This window comes from Fulmarus glacialis, unplaced genomic scaffold (genome assembly GCF_000690835.1).
Source record: "Fulmarus glacialis isolate BGI_N327 unplaced genomic scaffold, ASM69083v1 scaffold10874, whole genome shotgun sequence".
NCBI classification, from domain to species: domain Eukaryota; kingdom Metazoa; phylum Chordata; class Aves; order Procellariiformes; family Procellariidae; genus Fulmarus; species Fulmarus glacialis.
Window position 1 is genome coordinate 37,393 of NW_009206124.1, and position 17,058 is coordinate 54,450.

Consider the following 17,058-nt stretch of genomic DNA (forward strand, 5'->3'; position numbering starts at 1 on the left):
TTTGGCCCCAATATTAACCCCTAGCATTATGGTTTGCCCTTTCCTGTACTTCCAGGTGTAACTGGCATGGCTGCTCAGGTTCACTGAATTACTCAAATGCACAGGTATGTGAAGGCTTGCAGCAGAACACATGCAATGCCTGCCAAACAGGAGCTGATTCCAGGGTGTAATGAATAAAAGAGTGCCAGATGGGTAGTTGATGCAGCCAGGTAATTAAAATATAAATATATGTATGTATGAATAGATATGTTAGGCTTCCTTTTGTTTGGTTTTTTGTTTTTTTTTTTTTTTTGTGGTACCTAAAATGCAAGCAGTTATTTGAAAATGGTGTGGTATAAGGCGAGGTAAAGATTGGATAGTTTAAAAAGTCAGTGTCCAGGTGGGGTGCTTTGGCAATTCAGGAGGGCACCAATATAGTAACGTGGATACTTGCTGAGCTGAAGGAGTGTGCTTCACATGGATCTTCACGAACAAAAAAGGCCTTTGGGTGCTAACAAGTTGTGTAAGACTCAAAGCAAAAGAAGAATGATCATGCTGGCCTGGGTGACTTTTCAGATCCTTTCTGTAAAAGCATGTTTTCAAGTAAAAAAATAGACAGGGCTAGGCTTTTCAGAAAGTGTTTGAGCAGCTGTCTGCTTTCTCATGGTTGTTTAGCGTCATGTTTGTCATTCCTAGTGAATTCAATGCCAAGTAGCTGGGATCTTCCTACTTTCAAAAATACGCAACTTGAGTTTTGTAGTCCAATACTATTTGATTTTCTTTTTTTCTCTTTTCTTTCTTCTTTCTTATCTCTGTCAGATATGGTCAGATTCTGTTGAAGCTGACTCTTCTGAGAGAAGTGTTTGCTCTTTTCTTACTGTTTTGTGTCTCCTTTATTTTGCTTCCTCGGGATCTCCCTTGTTGCTGTGGCCTGGATTTCTGCCCTTTGACTCGTAAGACAGGTGCCTGTGTTGTTTGGCTAAAAGAGCAGGCAGACACTGTGCACACAAATAATTCTTACAAACAAAAATAGTACAGTTCTGGTTTTGATGCACACAGTCTAGAATGGTTCTGGATACATAGACATGCTATATTCTCTCTCAGACATGTCTGCCACTTCTCAAAGCTTATTTCCCTGAGGAGTGGTGCCCTCCAAGTGTTATCCTTTATTTAAACAGAGTAGGTAGGACACCTCCAGCACATGTGTTGGGATGGCGGTACATAGCTGTCCTCCCTGTTACCTGGAATGCATTGTTCTTCCACCCCTCCTGTATAATTTGAATCAAGAACTACAGTTTTGCCAGTTGTTTGATTACTGTATATTTTGGCAAGATAGAAAAGATAAGAAAAATCTTATCTTGACAGCGCGATCTCTCTCTTTTTTTTTTTTTTTTTTTTTTTTTTTTTTTTCTTTCTCCCCCCTTCTGAGAGAGGATGTTTTGGGCCTGACACAGTGAAGTAGAGAATAGAATGTAACTTTGACTTTAAAATACTTTCAGCCATTGGTTTTGCAAAGTTTGGATGGTGATCACTCTTGGGGAAAGATATGCAGAGGGTTTATCTACAATAAAACTACTTCTTTCTTTCCAGGTGAAAATGGTGTTATAATTCTCATCAAGAGTTGAATTTAATTATATAATTTAAGTTTGAATTTTTCTTCAGTTTTATTTTTTGTTAAGTTAGACAGACCTATGTGTCGTTCTTGGTAGACTGCCTTTTTCCATTGTCCACTTCTTCCTTTCTTCTCCCTTAAAGGGATCATATAAAGAATGTATAAGCATGGCTAAATTAATTTATTGCGGGTTCTGCACTGACCCATAGACCTGTAACATTCGATGAATACTTTGGCAGGATTTTGTAGGATCTACCTGCTTTTCCCTGCCTAGAGAAATCTTTTTGAACTGGTTTTTTTTGTTGTTGTTTTGATACAAGTACTCCTTAGATGGAAAAACTAAATATAGAAGGTATTTTAAAATGATGTGAAAAACTTTCAATAATATATGCTTTAAGGACATACTTAGATTGCTAACAGAAAAGCAAATTGCCTAGTCTTGACTGTATTCCCTTTTCAGTTTGTTGTATGTAATGTTGAAGTCCAGGCCGTTTGAGGCCAGGATCACGTGCTTGTTTGTGAATCATACTGAGCAGTGGCTCCGGTTTTTATTAGCTGGATTCGCTTCTTGTAAAACGGCAGGCAGTATTTGATCGTCCAGAAGAATTGTTACATAGAGTTTGTTTTCTTTCTTCTTAGAAATAAGCATATATGATAAATACTGTGAGAATATGGGTGATCTTGGGTTTGGTTTTTTTTGTGGTAAGCATGAGCCTTTCAAGCTATCTTTTGCTTCTAAAGTACCATCTTGAAAGCATATGTTCAGTAAGCTGCTCATGCTGTTTGTGTTTTGAATCTTGTGCTGAAAGAAGAATGGCATCAAGCTGACACCTCCAAGAGTTTCAATGAGAAACATGTCTACAGCTCTCAGCACAAGTGGTTGCTTCTAAGTCAGTGTGTCAAAGCCTTTTTTCCCTGGATCAGACTAAAGCAGCTTAATGTAAAACTAAATTGCCTTAGCAGTCATGGAAATACTGAGAGCATATGGACTGCTGGCACGAGTGTACGCTGAGACCAACTTCTGTTCCTGTAGGGTAGTTAGAGATTGCTGAGAGTTTCGTGATAGCGTGTTTTCTAATCAGTTGTTAATGAAGAGCAAATGTGGAGAAATTTATTCAAAGCTGAATTCGTCCCCCAGAACAGGAGCAGTGGTAGCTTGCGTGCTGCTGTCGCTGTGTGCTGCCACCGCAACTAGAATGAAAAGAGGGAGGTGATAAAGGCAACCTTTAAGTTCTTCAAACTGCATAGCACATGGGGAAGAGACTTCTGAGTTCAAGCACAGTCGAGAAATTGAGACCCTTCCAGGTTGTCTTTAGGGAAATGTCCAACAGGTTTGAGAAGAGGAAGGCGCTTGGTCTAACTGAGGGAAGAGAAAGGAGTGGGGAGTAACGTCCATAGGCCAATTCAACTTTACAGCTGTTTGAAAATGCAAAGCTCAAAATAGATGGGTGTTGTAACTGTGGGATGTTTTCTGTCCTGCAGGCACGCATATCATTCTGTTTCAACACCTCCTGTTTGCCCTCAGAAAAACATAGCTGATGTGAAACTCCAAACAGGACCCACATCCATACAAAGCTCCGATGCGGTCATTATCCACCCTGGTGCTATGCTTGCGATGCTGGATCTTCTGGCCTCTGTTGGATCAGCTACACACCCAGAGGTAGGGAAAAAAATTCTGCTGTCTTAAGCTTTGAGAGTGACTGGGGAAAAAGGGTGGCTATGGGAAGTAGGAAAACCGATGACGTCCTCTCGTTTCATGCTGAGAAGCTAATACATTTCATAGACTAATCGAGTTGAATAACTGTGGTGACATAGAGGTCTGATACGAATTGTTTTATTTCATAGGCTTTGTTTTGTCTCTTTCAAACTCCTGGGAACAATGTAGCTTTAAAGAAATGTCTGAAGTGGCCATCAGATAAGTTTCCAGGTGTTGTGTTGAATTCTTGTTTTCCCTCATGTATCAGGTGTTAACGTGTAGTATGAGGAGGACATGTGATATGTTCTAGTTCCAAAATTGTACTATCTGCTTTGTACAATTCCCAAACCAAAACCTCTACTGGTGGTTTGTATATAAAGGATTTCTTGGACGTTTTTTGAAGTTGTTTAAGTATTTTTTGTTTGAGATGTCTTCCCTGCAGAACACTGTTTATTTTAAAAAAAGTTCCAAAAGCTTACAAGAATTACTAGACTTGATTCCTCTTTCTTGTCCTCTACTGGTGATGAGCGTGGCGACTTTCTGTCTTAAGGGCATTAATTTGGCAGTTATGTTGCATATATCTTAAATTTTGTAGAGATGATGATGATGTTAAGTTACTAGGAGTAGCTTAGCAGTCACAAAAATAAAAGTTCTTAGTACAATCTAAGCACATAGAACTTCTAAACTGACTCACTTCTGCTGGTGAAAAGGAGAGGTTAGTGTAACCATCCCTACCTGAATTGTTTTTCTTTATAATGGTCATGGTAATCCTTTATATAACTTATTATGCTTTTTCATAAAGAGACAGAAGTGTCTCTTCGCCCACACATGCGCACATAACCCCAACACACACACATGCACGTATGTTTAAGTATAGGATGTTTTGTGTATTAATTGCTAATGGTAGTTTCCTTTTCATTATTATGCATAAGGACTTCCTTTTATTTGCCTTCTCAGTTAGCGTCCTATCAAGTTGTGCGCTCTTCTGTTTTTCAGCATGCGCTGGATCTCCAGCTGGCAGTGGCCAATATCCTGCAATCTCTAGTGCACACAGAGAGAAACCAGCAAGTCATGTGTGAAGCCGGGCTCCATGCACGACTCTTACAACGATGCAGCGCTGCTCTGGCTGATGAGGACCATTCGTTGCATCCGCCACTCCAAAGGATGTTTGAAAGGCTGGCCTCCCAGGCGCTGCAGCCGATGGTGTTGAGGTCAGGAAGATAGCATTGAAGTCCGGTTGAGCTGAGCCCTGCTGCCTGTGCTGTCGCTGGCTGGCTGTAAATGGCTCAGATTGGTAGAGAGCATAACTGACCTTGTGTGGCAGTGATCATGCGGGATCCCATTTTATTTCTCATCAAATAGACTGTCTTGCTTCTGTTAATCAGCATGCAACCCTGGAGACATTGGGAATTGGAGGGCGGGGAAAGAGGAAGAAGTGTGAAGCGGGAAAATCTGTTTGCTGTTTTTCACAGAGATTGTACTGAAGTTAAATGCTTGCTTCCTTTCTGCAAATCTTGAGAGGCTATTAAAAATGCTGTTCCTGGCTAAGTCCCCAGGAAAAGGAAACATGATGGTTTTAAAAGCAGCACTGCCATAGAAGAGGATGGATTCCTAGACTTTTCTGTGCAATGTTGAATACCTCAGACTGGAAAAGGTTCAGGCCAGCACTTTTATTTAGCACTTTAGTTTGTGTGAAGGAAATGCAGGAACGTGATACAAGAGATGTCTGGAAAAATCTGGGGATGCATAGCTTAAAAAAGTTGATCTTTCTGCACATTAATGCAAGTAGGTTTCTAGTACTATGCTAGTACTAGAAAAGCAAGCTTGAAAAGTTTATGAGCATATTTTGAACCATTTGTTAAATACCCATGCAGTTGTATGATGCTTTGGATTGCTTGCTGGATTCTGGGGAGACCTTCTTGCAGCCTTTCAATATAAAAAGGGGGCTTGTAAGAGGGTCGGAGAGAGACTTTCTACCAGGGCCTGTAGCAACAGGACCCAGGGACAAGGGTTTTAAACTGAAAGAGGGTGGATTTAGATTGGACATAAGGAAGACATTTTTTACAGTGAGGGTGGTGAGACACTGGAAGAGGTTCTCCAGACCAGCTGTGGATGCCCTATCATTGGAAGTGTTCAAGGTCAGGTTGGACGGGGCTTTGAGCAACCCAATATAATGAAAGATGTCCCAGCCCACAGCAGAGGGGTTGGATTAGATGATCTTTAAAGGTCCCTTCCAACCCAAACCATCCTGTGATTCTGTGATCTCAGCTGGAATAAGGAGCTTCATTGTATTATCTCCTATGGATCACCAACTGGCTGACCTGCAGCCAGGACAGCTAGTCGGTTCACTTCAGTGGCACGTAGCCGTGTCAGAAATGATTCTGTATGGAGCATGCTTGCTGGTAGTTGCATCGCAGGGTCTTAAGCTTCCCGAAGCATAGACACTGATAGCCTAGGTAGCTATAGATATAGATACTATAGTTATCTATAGGTGTAGATGTTGATAACTGTGAAACTATCCCCCAGCCAAACAGGACACATGCATAAAACAAGCTGAGGTCACTTACTTGCTTCAGCCTGTGGTCTGCCTTTCCAGATGAGTTCAGCTTGCTGAATGTGCATCAGTGAGCGTCCTGATGTTCTTCTACAGGATGCAGCAGCCACCTGCCAAGTCTTTGGAATTAAGAGAAGGGAATTGGGAGCTTTATCAAAATTGTTTGATTAGTTAAAATAATGTCAACTTTTGACAGCACGTGCTCAAAACTTAAATAGTTTTGAATGGATCGAAGTGTTTCTTGTAATTACGCATTACCTTATTTATTTTCTTAGGTAAAAGTTATGTTTATTGCAAATAATTACTGTCTTTTTAAAAAATGGTATTAGATTTGGTGCCATTCTAGGCAAATAAATAGACAAAATGATTTGTAAATTTTTTGTTCTCTTTCTTAGGGAATTTTTACGCTTGGGAAATCCTTTGAATTGCGGCGCTTGGGACAAAAAGCTGTTGAAACAGTACCGAGTGCACAAACCCAGCTCACTGAGTTTTGAACCGGAAATGAGAAGTAGGTGCTGAAGTGCTAGAAATTTGTGTGAAGAATGCTTCACTGACATCCCCCAATTGCATACTTAAGTAAAATTTGTAGATAAGCATCCAGAAAAACCTAACTTCGCCCTGGCTTTGTATGAATGTGAAATCATCAGAACAGTTTGACTGGAAAAAGTTTTAAAAGCAGGGGGAATGTAGTACTTGTATTTAATGTATATCCAGTGAGGTAATTATAATTTATTTAGGTAACTGTTTGTAGTTTTAGTAACTATTATATATGGTAGTAGTTTGCTTTTAAGTCTTGATTAGATCCTGAGTTTGTGGTTATTTAATAGTAAAAGCAAAAGTATTTTTCTCAGATACTTTCATGTGCACATCATATGTCATTAAATCTATGTATAATCTCTCATGGGTTCAGTAATGTGTCAGATAAAATAATTTGAAATTCCTACCCTTAAGCATAATTCCGTTTATTTCAGCTAGACTCAAGAACCTGGCTCATCATTAGCATCACTAGTAATGAGAAAGAAATAGAAAGAATTAAAAAGCAAAAAAAGCACAATTTACTTGATTTGGCAGAATCTCAGTCAAATAATCGTTTCTCTTATAAAGAGGTAGAATTTGGAGTTTGAACACCCACTCTTAATTATTTAAAGTTCAGCAGTCCCTTTTTAACTATTCATTAATTTTTCATGGTAAATATTTACAATGGTTTTACTCATTGCTTTCAGTATGTTTACTTTCCTAGTATATTAAACTTGAAATCTTTAATAGTATGTGGTAAGTATGTGTTGAATTATGAATGCATAGTAACTTAAAAATTTTCAAGAAAAAGGACAGACTTATATCAGCTTTAAAATAAAAGGGGGGGCTGGGGAGGGAAGGGACACCATGACAACTCAGTTTCAGTTTTAGTCCTGGAATTAACACTGTGGGAAGGTATTCACAATGTATTTTGGTAGGATATTAACTAGATATTCCTAAATTATAGATGCACGTACATACACATATCCAGTGGAAATTTTCATTATACCTTTGTGTGGTATCCTGTCATGGAAGTTCTGATAGAATACTTCATATTCTATCAGCAATTATACATAAGCTCTGATTATCATACTGGAGAGTTTTCCAGCTATTTAATGAATCAATCTGATAAACTGCACTGAATGTCTGTAACTGACAGATTCCTCCAGCCGATCCAAACCTCTCTTCCACATGCACTCTTTGCAATTATTATCCATGAGTTGTAGGGCTTGGGAATGGCTGTTTGTGTAGTATAGGAGAGTCTCAGTAAATGGTAATACAAAGAAATTATTGGTAAGTTTCCAAAGCATGTAATATTTATTTCTAGGTATCAACTCAGTCTTTGTATGGCCAGTTGTAACACATAGTTAAAATGTTTGAATTATTTAAAAGGAACTAGAAAGTATCCTGGATGGTACTGAATTACAAGCATTAAATAAATAAATACATGAAATAAAATAACTGAATTCATATTATGTCATCAGGTTCAGTACATTTAAAAAGAGGAGAGAAGGAGAGATTCAATTTATCTCTCAGCCAGCGCTTTATTTATTTATTTATTTATTTTTAATAAAACATTATCACAGGGGAAAGTAAACAATGAAAATTGTGAAAATGTGAATCTGAAAAGTTTTTAACATAGGAAAGAGGAGCAAAGCTAGCTTCTGAATACCACAAGTTATGTTAAATTCCCTAAGCTAAGCTTACTGAGCCTTTCTGCTTATTGAGAGCTCTGAGAGTTTTAGCTCAGAGTTACTGCATCTGAAAAACATAAAGCAGAGGAGTTTCTGCCTCTTAAGTCAGGTAGAAGAATGCGCCTGAAACGGAGCCTCTGCAAAAGGGACACTTTCCCAATGTTAGGTAGTGGGATGGCCTCATGACTCAATTTTTTAGCTTTACCACAGACTTTCTGTAATACTTGTGCAAGACGCTCATCTCTCTGCCTCAGTTGAACGTTTGTATAATGAGAACAATAATTCCTAACTCGTAATCTTCTAACTGAGAGGCCGAACTAGTTGATGATGACTGAAAATTCAGCTATTGCACTGGAAACAGTACTTGAAAAGTCCAAATAAATAGCCTGAAAATGCCTCCCTTTTGCAATGCTGTGTTGTTTCTTGGCTTCTACTGTAGATAGCATGGTTACCTCAATGGAAGGTCTGGGTTCTGATAGCGTCTTCAGTTTGCATGAAGACAGCCACTACCGGATAAGCAAGAGCCTGCTCAAGCCAGCAGAAGGGAGCACAGTACCCCTGACGAGAGTGAAGTGTTTGGTCTCCATGACAACCCCACATGATATCAGGCTTCACGGATCATCGGTTACACCGGCATTCATTGAGTTTGACACGTCTCTTGAAGGGTTCGGGTAAGGTCCTACAGTGCTTTCAAATAGCATGGGGCACAGTGCAAGTCTTCTTACTTTCTTCTTTCAAAGATATACTTGTAATTTTTAATGGACTGTTTGCAAAAGAGACGAATTCTTTAAAGAAAGGAATACTTCAAGTCACATAAATTTCCGCTGTGTCATTAATGACTTGAAACCATGTTTGCTTGCCATATGTGAAAGTAGGAGTCGGTAGGTATCTAAATGTTGATAGTACCCTCTCAGTTCTGGATTTCGTGTGCCTTTTAAAAACGAAGGAACGCCAACATACCCTTGCAGAAACTCATTAGTTGCTAGGGTTTATGTGCGACATTTGGATGGCCCAAATGCTTTGAAACCCACTCAAAATTGCTGAAGAACTTGGAAATGAGGAAGTGGGCAAAGCGGAAGTACAAGTAAAACAGAAGGAAGCTATGTTGAGTCCAAATAACTGGAGACGTAGCCTGAATATAATGCTCAACTAATTTTGTCTTTTAGCACCCAGTATCACCTTCATTTACTGTTTTTTTTGTCTCTCTAATTAAACACCTGCTGAGTGAGGCACTTTGAGGATTGTGTAATATGATTTAACTTGACTGTTCAGGAGATGAAAACATGACGCCATTTTCAGCATCTGTTTAAGGAAAATGTTTTGTCTTTTTGGTTATAAAAAGGAATAGAAAAACCTCAAAACACTAATTTTGTCCTGTGCTAAGGGATAAATATCTCAAAAATTGCTATAAAAATTCAGACCAATAGTATGAGGAACAGGTATTCCTTAACTGCCTGCGGACTGGTCCATAGGCGGAGGCTCGCAAATAGGCTGAAAGCCAGTATCTCAGAGAGGGCAGAGTTGTAAGGTACAAGCAAGTCAGGTAGTTTGAGTGGCACCTCGAATGATAAGTACTTGCGCAGAATTTCCCAGAAGCTTGGTTAAAAGCTTAAAAACCTTGACTAGAAGCTTTATTAAAAGGTTTTTAGTGACACGAACCACCAAAAATGACAACTGCTGTGAAGCCCAAAAGGGTGTGACAAATTCTTGTATGAGATGAGTAGGTCCTCAATGGTTCTTTTTCAGTCTTTTTTTAAAAGAATTGTGAGGAGAGTTAGAAATGATCTGCTGTCCACAGCTGTACCACAATTTCATAAAACCAGAAACAGCTCCACCTGACAGAATCATTCATCTTGTCTTTTCTCTTTCCATACCTAATATTTATACTACTCTGTTTCTTAAACCTATTTCTGCTCTGATGTGGCCTTCGACAGAGCCACTTGCATCTTAGTGCACTTGTTCCAGTTTATTTGGGATGACTGATCAGAGAGCACAGTCCAGCCTGAATATTTGGGAGCTCTGCTGCTCTGCATTCTCTTTTTAGCTTTGCGAAGCAAGGATGCGGCGCACTTTTTGTGTCTAGCCTTCGTATCCAATATAATCAGGGACAGACTTTTATTTGAAAACAAATGGTGCTCAAAGCTCTGTTTTAACATCCTTCGTAAGAGAAAAGAAAATGTTTTGGACCTAAGAAGAACTTGAAATAAGCTAGCAAAATGAATTGTCATTGTGGTTCCTCCAGGGGATTTGTAGGTGCTGGTAACGTGTCCAAAAGTAATCCATATAATGCAGCTGTGACTTCTTGTAATTTCAAAAAGTCACCTAAGAAGGCTGCTATAATCAATATTAAAAGAATTAAAAACTTTTTGGTCTGTTTTAAAGTGCCAGGGTGTTTCATGAACTCAACAGTTGGCAGACCCTTGCAAGTTATCTGCTTAGAGAGAACATGCTTGTAACACAATTGATCATGGAGGATTCGCCCAGAGAAGAATATTTTAAAATCATAGAATCGTTAAGGTTGGAAAAGACCTCTAAGATTATCGAGTCCAACTGTCAACCCAACACCACCATGCCCACTAAACCATGTCCCTAAGCGCCTCATCTATACGTCTTTTAAATACTTCCAGGGATGGTGACTCCACCACTTCCCTGGGCAGCCTGTTCCAATGTTTAACCACACTTTCAGTAAAGAAATTTTTCCTAAACCTCCCCTGGCACAACTGGAGGCCTTTTCCTCTTGTCCTATCGCTAGTTACTTGGGAGAAGAGACCAACACCCACCTCGCTACAACCTCCTTCTGGGTAGTTGTAGAGCATGATAAGGTCTCCCCTCAGCCTCCTCTTCTCCACACTAAACAGTTCCCTCAGCTGCTCCTCATAAGACTTGTTCTCTAGACCATTCACCAGCTTCGTTGCCCTTCTCTGGACACGCTCCAGCACCTCAGTGTCCTTCTTGTAGTGAGGGGCCCAAAACTGAACACAGTATTCGAGGTGCGGCCTCACCAGGGCCGAGTACAGGGGCACGATCACCTCCCTACTCCTGCTGGCCACGCTATTTCTGATATAGGCCAGGATGCCATTGGCCTTCTTGGCCACCTGGGCACACTGCCGGCTCATGTTCAGCCACCTGTCAACCAGCAGCCCCAGGTCCTTTTCTACCGGACAGCTTTCCAGCCACTCTTCCCCAAGCCTGTAGCGTTGCGTGGGGTTGTTGTGGCCGAAGTGCAGGACCTGGCGAGGGAGAAGGAAGTATATAATGAGAACTGTAATCAAAAGGAAGGTGGTAGTGACCAGAACCATGGACTGCTGTTGCTTTCAAGATGGGTCGTCAAGTTAACTCTTTATAGCTTACGTGAGAACAAAATAAGTCCTAGCTCTGTCAGGCAACTCAGCTACAGTATACTTAAACTAACCTGCTCAAGCGTAAATGTCAACAAAATGATGATTCTTCAGCAAGTGGAAGAGCTGTCATTTTGCCTCCAGTAGGACAGTCTATACAAACTAGAAGCTGAACTCCTGTGGGGATTCACTCCACCTTGGGTAGGCTGGTCACTGAAACCGTCTGGGCTCTTAAAATCTTTTGGTACCTAAGGGAGGTACTCCTTATATCTGTTTCCATTGTGCCCACAGCATCGGTTGCCCTTGTAAGGGCCAAACGTAGCTAATTTGGTGAAATATGATGTTACTGTGAGAGCATATATACTTAAAATAAGAACACCATAGTATGCAATTACCAGGATCCTTTGAATATTTAGCTAATTCAGTCTCTTTGAGAGTCCAGAACATCTCAAAGGCTGCAGCGAGTTATGGTTGCCCACAAGGGAGCATCTTACACTATGGAGCCACGTGGGCATAAGTCTCTGCACCTTTGCACCAAAGACCTACACTGCCAAAGCTCTTTGCACTGGAGATAATTTAGCCTCACAAGGAGAAACCTTGAGAATTCATTTCTACTTTTCATGAATACGTACAGTCAAGGAGAGTGATGGTGTGCTTATGATATATTTTCCTAGGCTATATTTTGTTTGTATTGAACTCCGGCTATATTGACTTTCATAAACTCTAGTGCGTTACTGGTCTTCTGTTTAACAGCTGCCTGTTCTTGCCAAGTTTGGCTCCCCATAATGCACCTACAAATAATGCTGTTACAACAGGACTTATTGATGGTGCGGTTGTCAGTGGAATTGGAACTGGTAAGTACTCGAGTATGACTGTTAGCAGTGTTTTGTGTTTGATGTTTAGTTCTCTTATATTTCTTTGTTAGCCATGAAGTGATAGTATGGTGTTGGACGTTGTACACTCATAATAGAGAACTTCTTGTGTGGTTTTTTGTGTGTGTGTTCCTGTTGCTTTTTGCCCTCAAGTCAATGAAAAGCAATATAAAATACAAATGTGTGATTGCTTTAAAATGCAAGGCTTTCAGCAGCAGGTTAAGTTGTAATCAAGACAAGCGTATGAATGATGAACCTGGATGCATTATGAACAAGTTGAGGTAATAGTGTGAAAAGCATAGGAAATGTGGAATTAACTGTAATGCTGTACTTGTAGTTTTGTTCTGCTGAATTCTTGACTGAATTTATTACAGGTATAGTTACACACATATCACAAAAATCACATCTAAATTGTTTGCTATCCCTTATACTTGGTCACTGTAGGCTGTTCACCCTACAGAAACCTGGTGTGCTGCAGGGCTAACTGAACATGATCACTTAGCTAAAAAAGGTGTTAAGTCTAAAAACTAAGTTGAAGGTTTACTGCAGTTAAGACAGAATTAGACAGTACTTGAAGTCTGTGAGCTCTTTGTTGTTCTGTGGGAGCACCCCAGGAGATGAAGTGGAGTCAGGTGTATGTGGTGGAGAGATCTTACTCAACAAAGGCTTCTTCAGTGGGTCACACCTCTTGAAGAAGCATCTCATCATGGTAGTAGCAGTTTCTGAGGGCCTGATCCATTTCCGCTTTTTTTGTCTAGGGGACTGAAACTGGATTGTTCTGAACAAGCACAGCTTCAGAGTTGATTTTTGTTTTTAGAATAGGAGGGAATAGTGTGCAATTCTTGCTTTACTTTGTTTTGAAATAAACCCCTCTGAACTAGCTTTATGTGGCTTTTCCTCCAAGCTTGAGTCAGAAATGAAAGAAGTAACATTGAAGTCCACGAAGGAAAAGTTTGAGAAAGCACAGCTGGTATCAACTGAGCTGATACAAAAAAGGAACAGGAACAAGTAGGTATCCTAAGTAATAGCTATTCCAGCTGTATAATGGGCTTTCATTTTTGTTTTTAGGTGAAAGATTTTTCCCACCGCCATCTGGTTTAAGCTATTCAACTTGGTTTTGTATTGAACATTTTAGTACACCTCCTAATAACCATCCTGTGAGACTTCTTACTGTAGTGCGGCGTGCAAACTCCTCGGAGCAGCATTATGTATGCCTTGCCATTGTCCTCTCAGCAAAAGACCGGTCACTGATTGTTTCAACTAAAGAAGAATTGCTTCAGAATTATGGTAAGAGTTGTGTCATGTCATCAGCTAGTCCTGACAATATTATGGGGATGCAACAGCAAGTTTATTTTGAACCTAGTATCTAGAAGAATTGTATGCGATGGAACTTTAGTTGCAGTTTCACCAGCTCCTAATGGGTTTTGACAATGGAAAAATGTAAAATGTAAACATTCATGTAGAAATTAAGGAGCTTTTATAATTTCCAAAGGAGATTTGATATCTGCATATAAAGAAGAATTTTTGCCAAAACCCCGAGTATTATAGATTTGAAGGAGGGATTATGTCATTGGTTTTGGAACGTTTTTGCTTTTTATTTGTCTTGTATCATTCATTTTAGACATCATCTCTTGAGGTGCAAATGTTAACTATTTTTGCTTTGAAGAAGTTTGGAAATGGTAAACTAACATGTTTATAACAGGTTGTGAAGGCTTTTTCAATCTGGATAGTCCCAACGGTGGAGGGCTGTTTGAAGCAATCAGTCATTCACTTAATGTTTTAATGCTGTGATCAGTTTTCAGAAAGAGTTTGTAGTTTCATTCAGTATCTGTGATCAAAGGTGGAATTACAGGAGGTGTAGTGACGATGTAAGTGAAGCTGGTGAGGCCAGTGAATTTGCTAGAGAAGAGCTATTGGTGCAGTTGGGGGCTTCAGGCTATCTCCTGTCTCCTGCCTTGTCCTCCATCAGAGCCTCCAAAAATGGTCAGTTTTGACAGGCCATTTATGCACCATGGCTGTGGAGGAGCTGAGAGGAGCAGGGCAGCCTTCTGCGTATGTAAGGTTTAGCTCTTTATCAGACCAACACGCTGGGTTACAAGTGGTTGTCAAAAATCTGTTCCTGCCTCTGTTCTTTCCTTTTGAGTAGCAGGCACTAATAAAGAATTCATACAACTGTTATTATTTTAAAAAAAAAACAAACAGTGAAGCAGACTGTTATAGAATATTCCTTATTTTCATGATAAGCGGACATTCGCATCATAAACTGTAGTAGTTCCTCTTAGTAGAAGTCAGATTCAAAACGTGAAACTTGAGAGCTGAAGACCCATAGTATAAGGGAGGAACTAAACCTCTTAAATTACAAATATATTGACAGTGTTTTCTTTCTCAGAAGACCGAATTCTTATAAGAGAGAATTAAATAAGTTTATCTTCATATTAATTGCTTTAGCCTGCACTGGAGCTATAGATCGTATGTTTTTAGCTTGTAAGCCCCTATTATCTAACTCCTTAAAAGAGATGGGATTTGAAGACGCTTTGTCAGGGAAGATCTGAAGGTCTCTGACTACAAAGACTGTTTTTTAATTGAATGGGATACATTGCTTTACTGGAGTCGTAGTTGGTGGTGTACCATAAGTGCTGAGCAAGTACGTACCTGAAGAACTAAGATGGCAGGCCCGCCAGCGCAGGAACTGGAAGTGTTGATGGTCTATTGTAAGAATAAATGGGATGTTTAAGGATCTTTCTTGTGAGCGAGAATTGTGCTGAAAGGTGTTTGGCTAAGAAAAAGAACTTGAGATTATTTTTGTAGGTGAAAGTTAGTTCTAAGTACTCTGCTTTTATCATTTTCCTTGTGCTATTTTGAAAGAAATCAGTGTTCTCCCTGTGCAGGCAGCTGTTGTGGTAAGAGGATTAGTGGTTTCTTTTCCTTCAATGTGAAAGAATGAAGAGAGATCTGAAAAGCTCCTGTTTTCTATTGAAGTGTTCCCTGGTGGAGAATTTTCAAGCTTTGTCTTTTTTTTTTTTTTTTTTTTGGCAGTGAGGGGGTAGGGGCAGGCTTTCAAATAGAGTGTGGGTCATTCTGCTTTGCGATGGAGAAGCTAATGCACCTGCAAACTGATCATGCCCTCTGGTATGAAGTCAAAGGATGCCTTTTAGAGAAATTTAAAAAATGTGTGCTGAGAACTAAAGTGTATTTCAGCATTCAGGAGAAGAGAATTCAGCACCCATTAGTGAAGAAAGACCTGGGAAATTCTGAAGAGTATATGTGTGTGAATTGGGGATGGGTGGTCAGCAGCTTGTGGTTTGTGGCCCCTGCAGACAGGCGGGGAGTGGGTTCCTCTGGCTGCACGTCTGCCAAGCAGGCACCCGTCTCTGAGTCCTCTCACTGTGAGCGCGAAGGTGGCCGATGGAGCCACGGGTGCAGCTCGCCTCACCCCACAGCAGCTGGTGCTTGTGTGTCAGGTCAGCGGCCTTACGACCCAGGCACCATTGCTGATAAGGTGAAGGGAAGGCAAGGGTGACTCGCTGTGGTTACAGTACTGAAATGGAACGGATGAGATGTTTTGACTTGGGCAGAAATGTCTCAGCCGTGAGCTACCCCTTCAGTAGAAGTGCTTCAGAAAATTAGTTTTCCTTAGAACTGCAAAAAAGGAAGAAGAGAAGCCACCGTACTGAGGCTTGAGTTACGAGTACCCCGCTCTGTGCTTGACACGTGCCTTGCTAGCCAGATGTCGTATTTGCGGCTTTTATTAAGGAAAAAAAGTCTCAGGCTTTCAACCTCATCTTTAATTTCACTTAGCTTTGTAATTTAGAATGATTCTGATGCAGATGCTTTGAAAGGCAATCTTTTTGCTTGTATCTTCTTTTGTGTGTGACCTAATTGTTTAAGCAAGATAGTGGCAAGCTTATACTGAGTGTCTGTGGCTAGGTGCTGGGGGGGCAAGAAGGGGCTTCTGTGGGAAGAAGCCGGGGCTGCCCTGTGCCTGGATATGGCCGGTTCCGGCCAGCTCCACAACAGACACCCCACAGGGCACAGCTGAGCCCAGCAGCCAGGCTGGTGGCACCTCTGGGAAAACATATGTAAGAGAGGGTGAAATGCTGCATCGAGTGAGGAGTCAGTTAAAAAATGTGAGAGTGCGCGCCCTGAGGACACGAAGGTGAGAGCAGAAGGAGGGGAGGGGGTGCTCCCGGCGCCAGACCAGAGATCTCCTGCAGCCCCTGGAAAAGACCACACCGAGCAGATAGTGGGGCCTGTGGAGGAGACCACTGTGGAGCAGGGAAAAGTGTGAGGAGAAAGTCCAGGAAGTGTGGATATATCTCTCTCCGCAGTATGAGAAAGGTGAAAAATAGCTCTGTAGGTTTGGAGAGACATCTATTATTTCTTGCTGACTACTGCTATAAAAACTTTTTTAGATAAACAACAAAAAAATCTTCCTGTGACTTGCATAGTGGCGTGAGGAAGGTAGTAAAACTTTAGCAAACTATTCATTCCAGCTAAAATTTCAAAGGGAGGGTAGAAGGGGAGAAGTAAAATGTAACTGTCAGAAGTCTAAAAGTATCCTGAGAATTTTCTTAGAGAAGAATTAAGGCAAAGGAAGAAGAGACCCGTTGTTGATACTACCAAAACTACACCGATTTGTTGATGTGCAAATATCTAATGACGTTCAGCCTGTCAAATTGTGACAATTTGATCTGAATACTTTCTCAAAAACTCTGATTTCATTCTTTCAGTTCTTGTATTTGAAAGTCTAAAGTTGCATCTTATTAATCATATGACTTCATTTGTATCTTGTTAATT

The 17,058-nt window shown here is 40.5% G+C and overlaps 1 protein-coding gene across 1 annotated transcript in view; it reads left to right on the forward strand.

The window, feature by feature from the left end:
* WDFY3 (WD repeat and FYVE domain containing 3) overlaps window positions 1-17,058 on the forward strand; it is a gene marked incomplete at both ends in the record, with an annotated part of 89,231 nt that overhangs the window by 35,256 nt on the left and 36,917 nt on the right. The window contains 6 exons of the mRNA XM_009575632.1: window positions 3,074-3,251; window positions 4,284-4,498; window positions 6,237-6,349; window positions 8,491-8,722; window positions 12,143-12,243; window positions 13,330-13,548. Coding sequence (XP_009573927.1) covers window positions 3,074-3,251; window positions 4,284-4,498; window positions 6,237-6,349; window positions 8,491-8,722; window positions 12,143-12,243; window positions 13,330-13,548 — 1,058 coding nt within the window. The remainder of the gene's footprint in view (window positions 1-3,073; window positions 3,252-4,283; window positions 4,499-6,236; window positions 6,350-8,490; window positions 8,723-12,142; window positions 12,244-13,329; window positions 13,549-17,058) is intronic.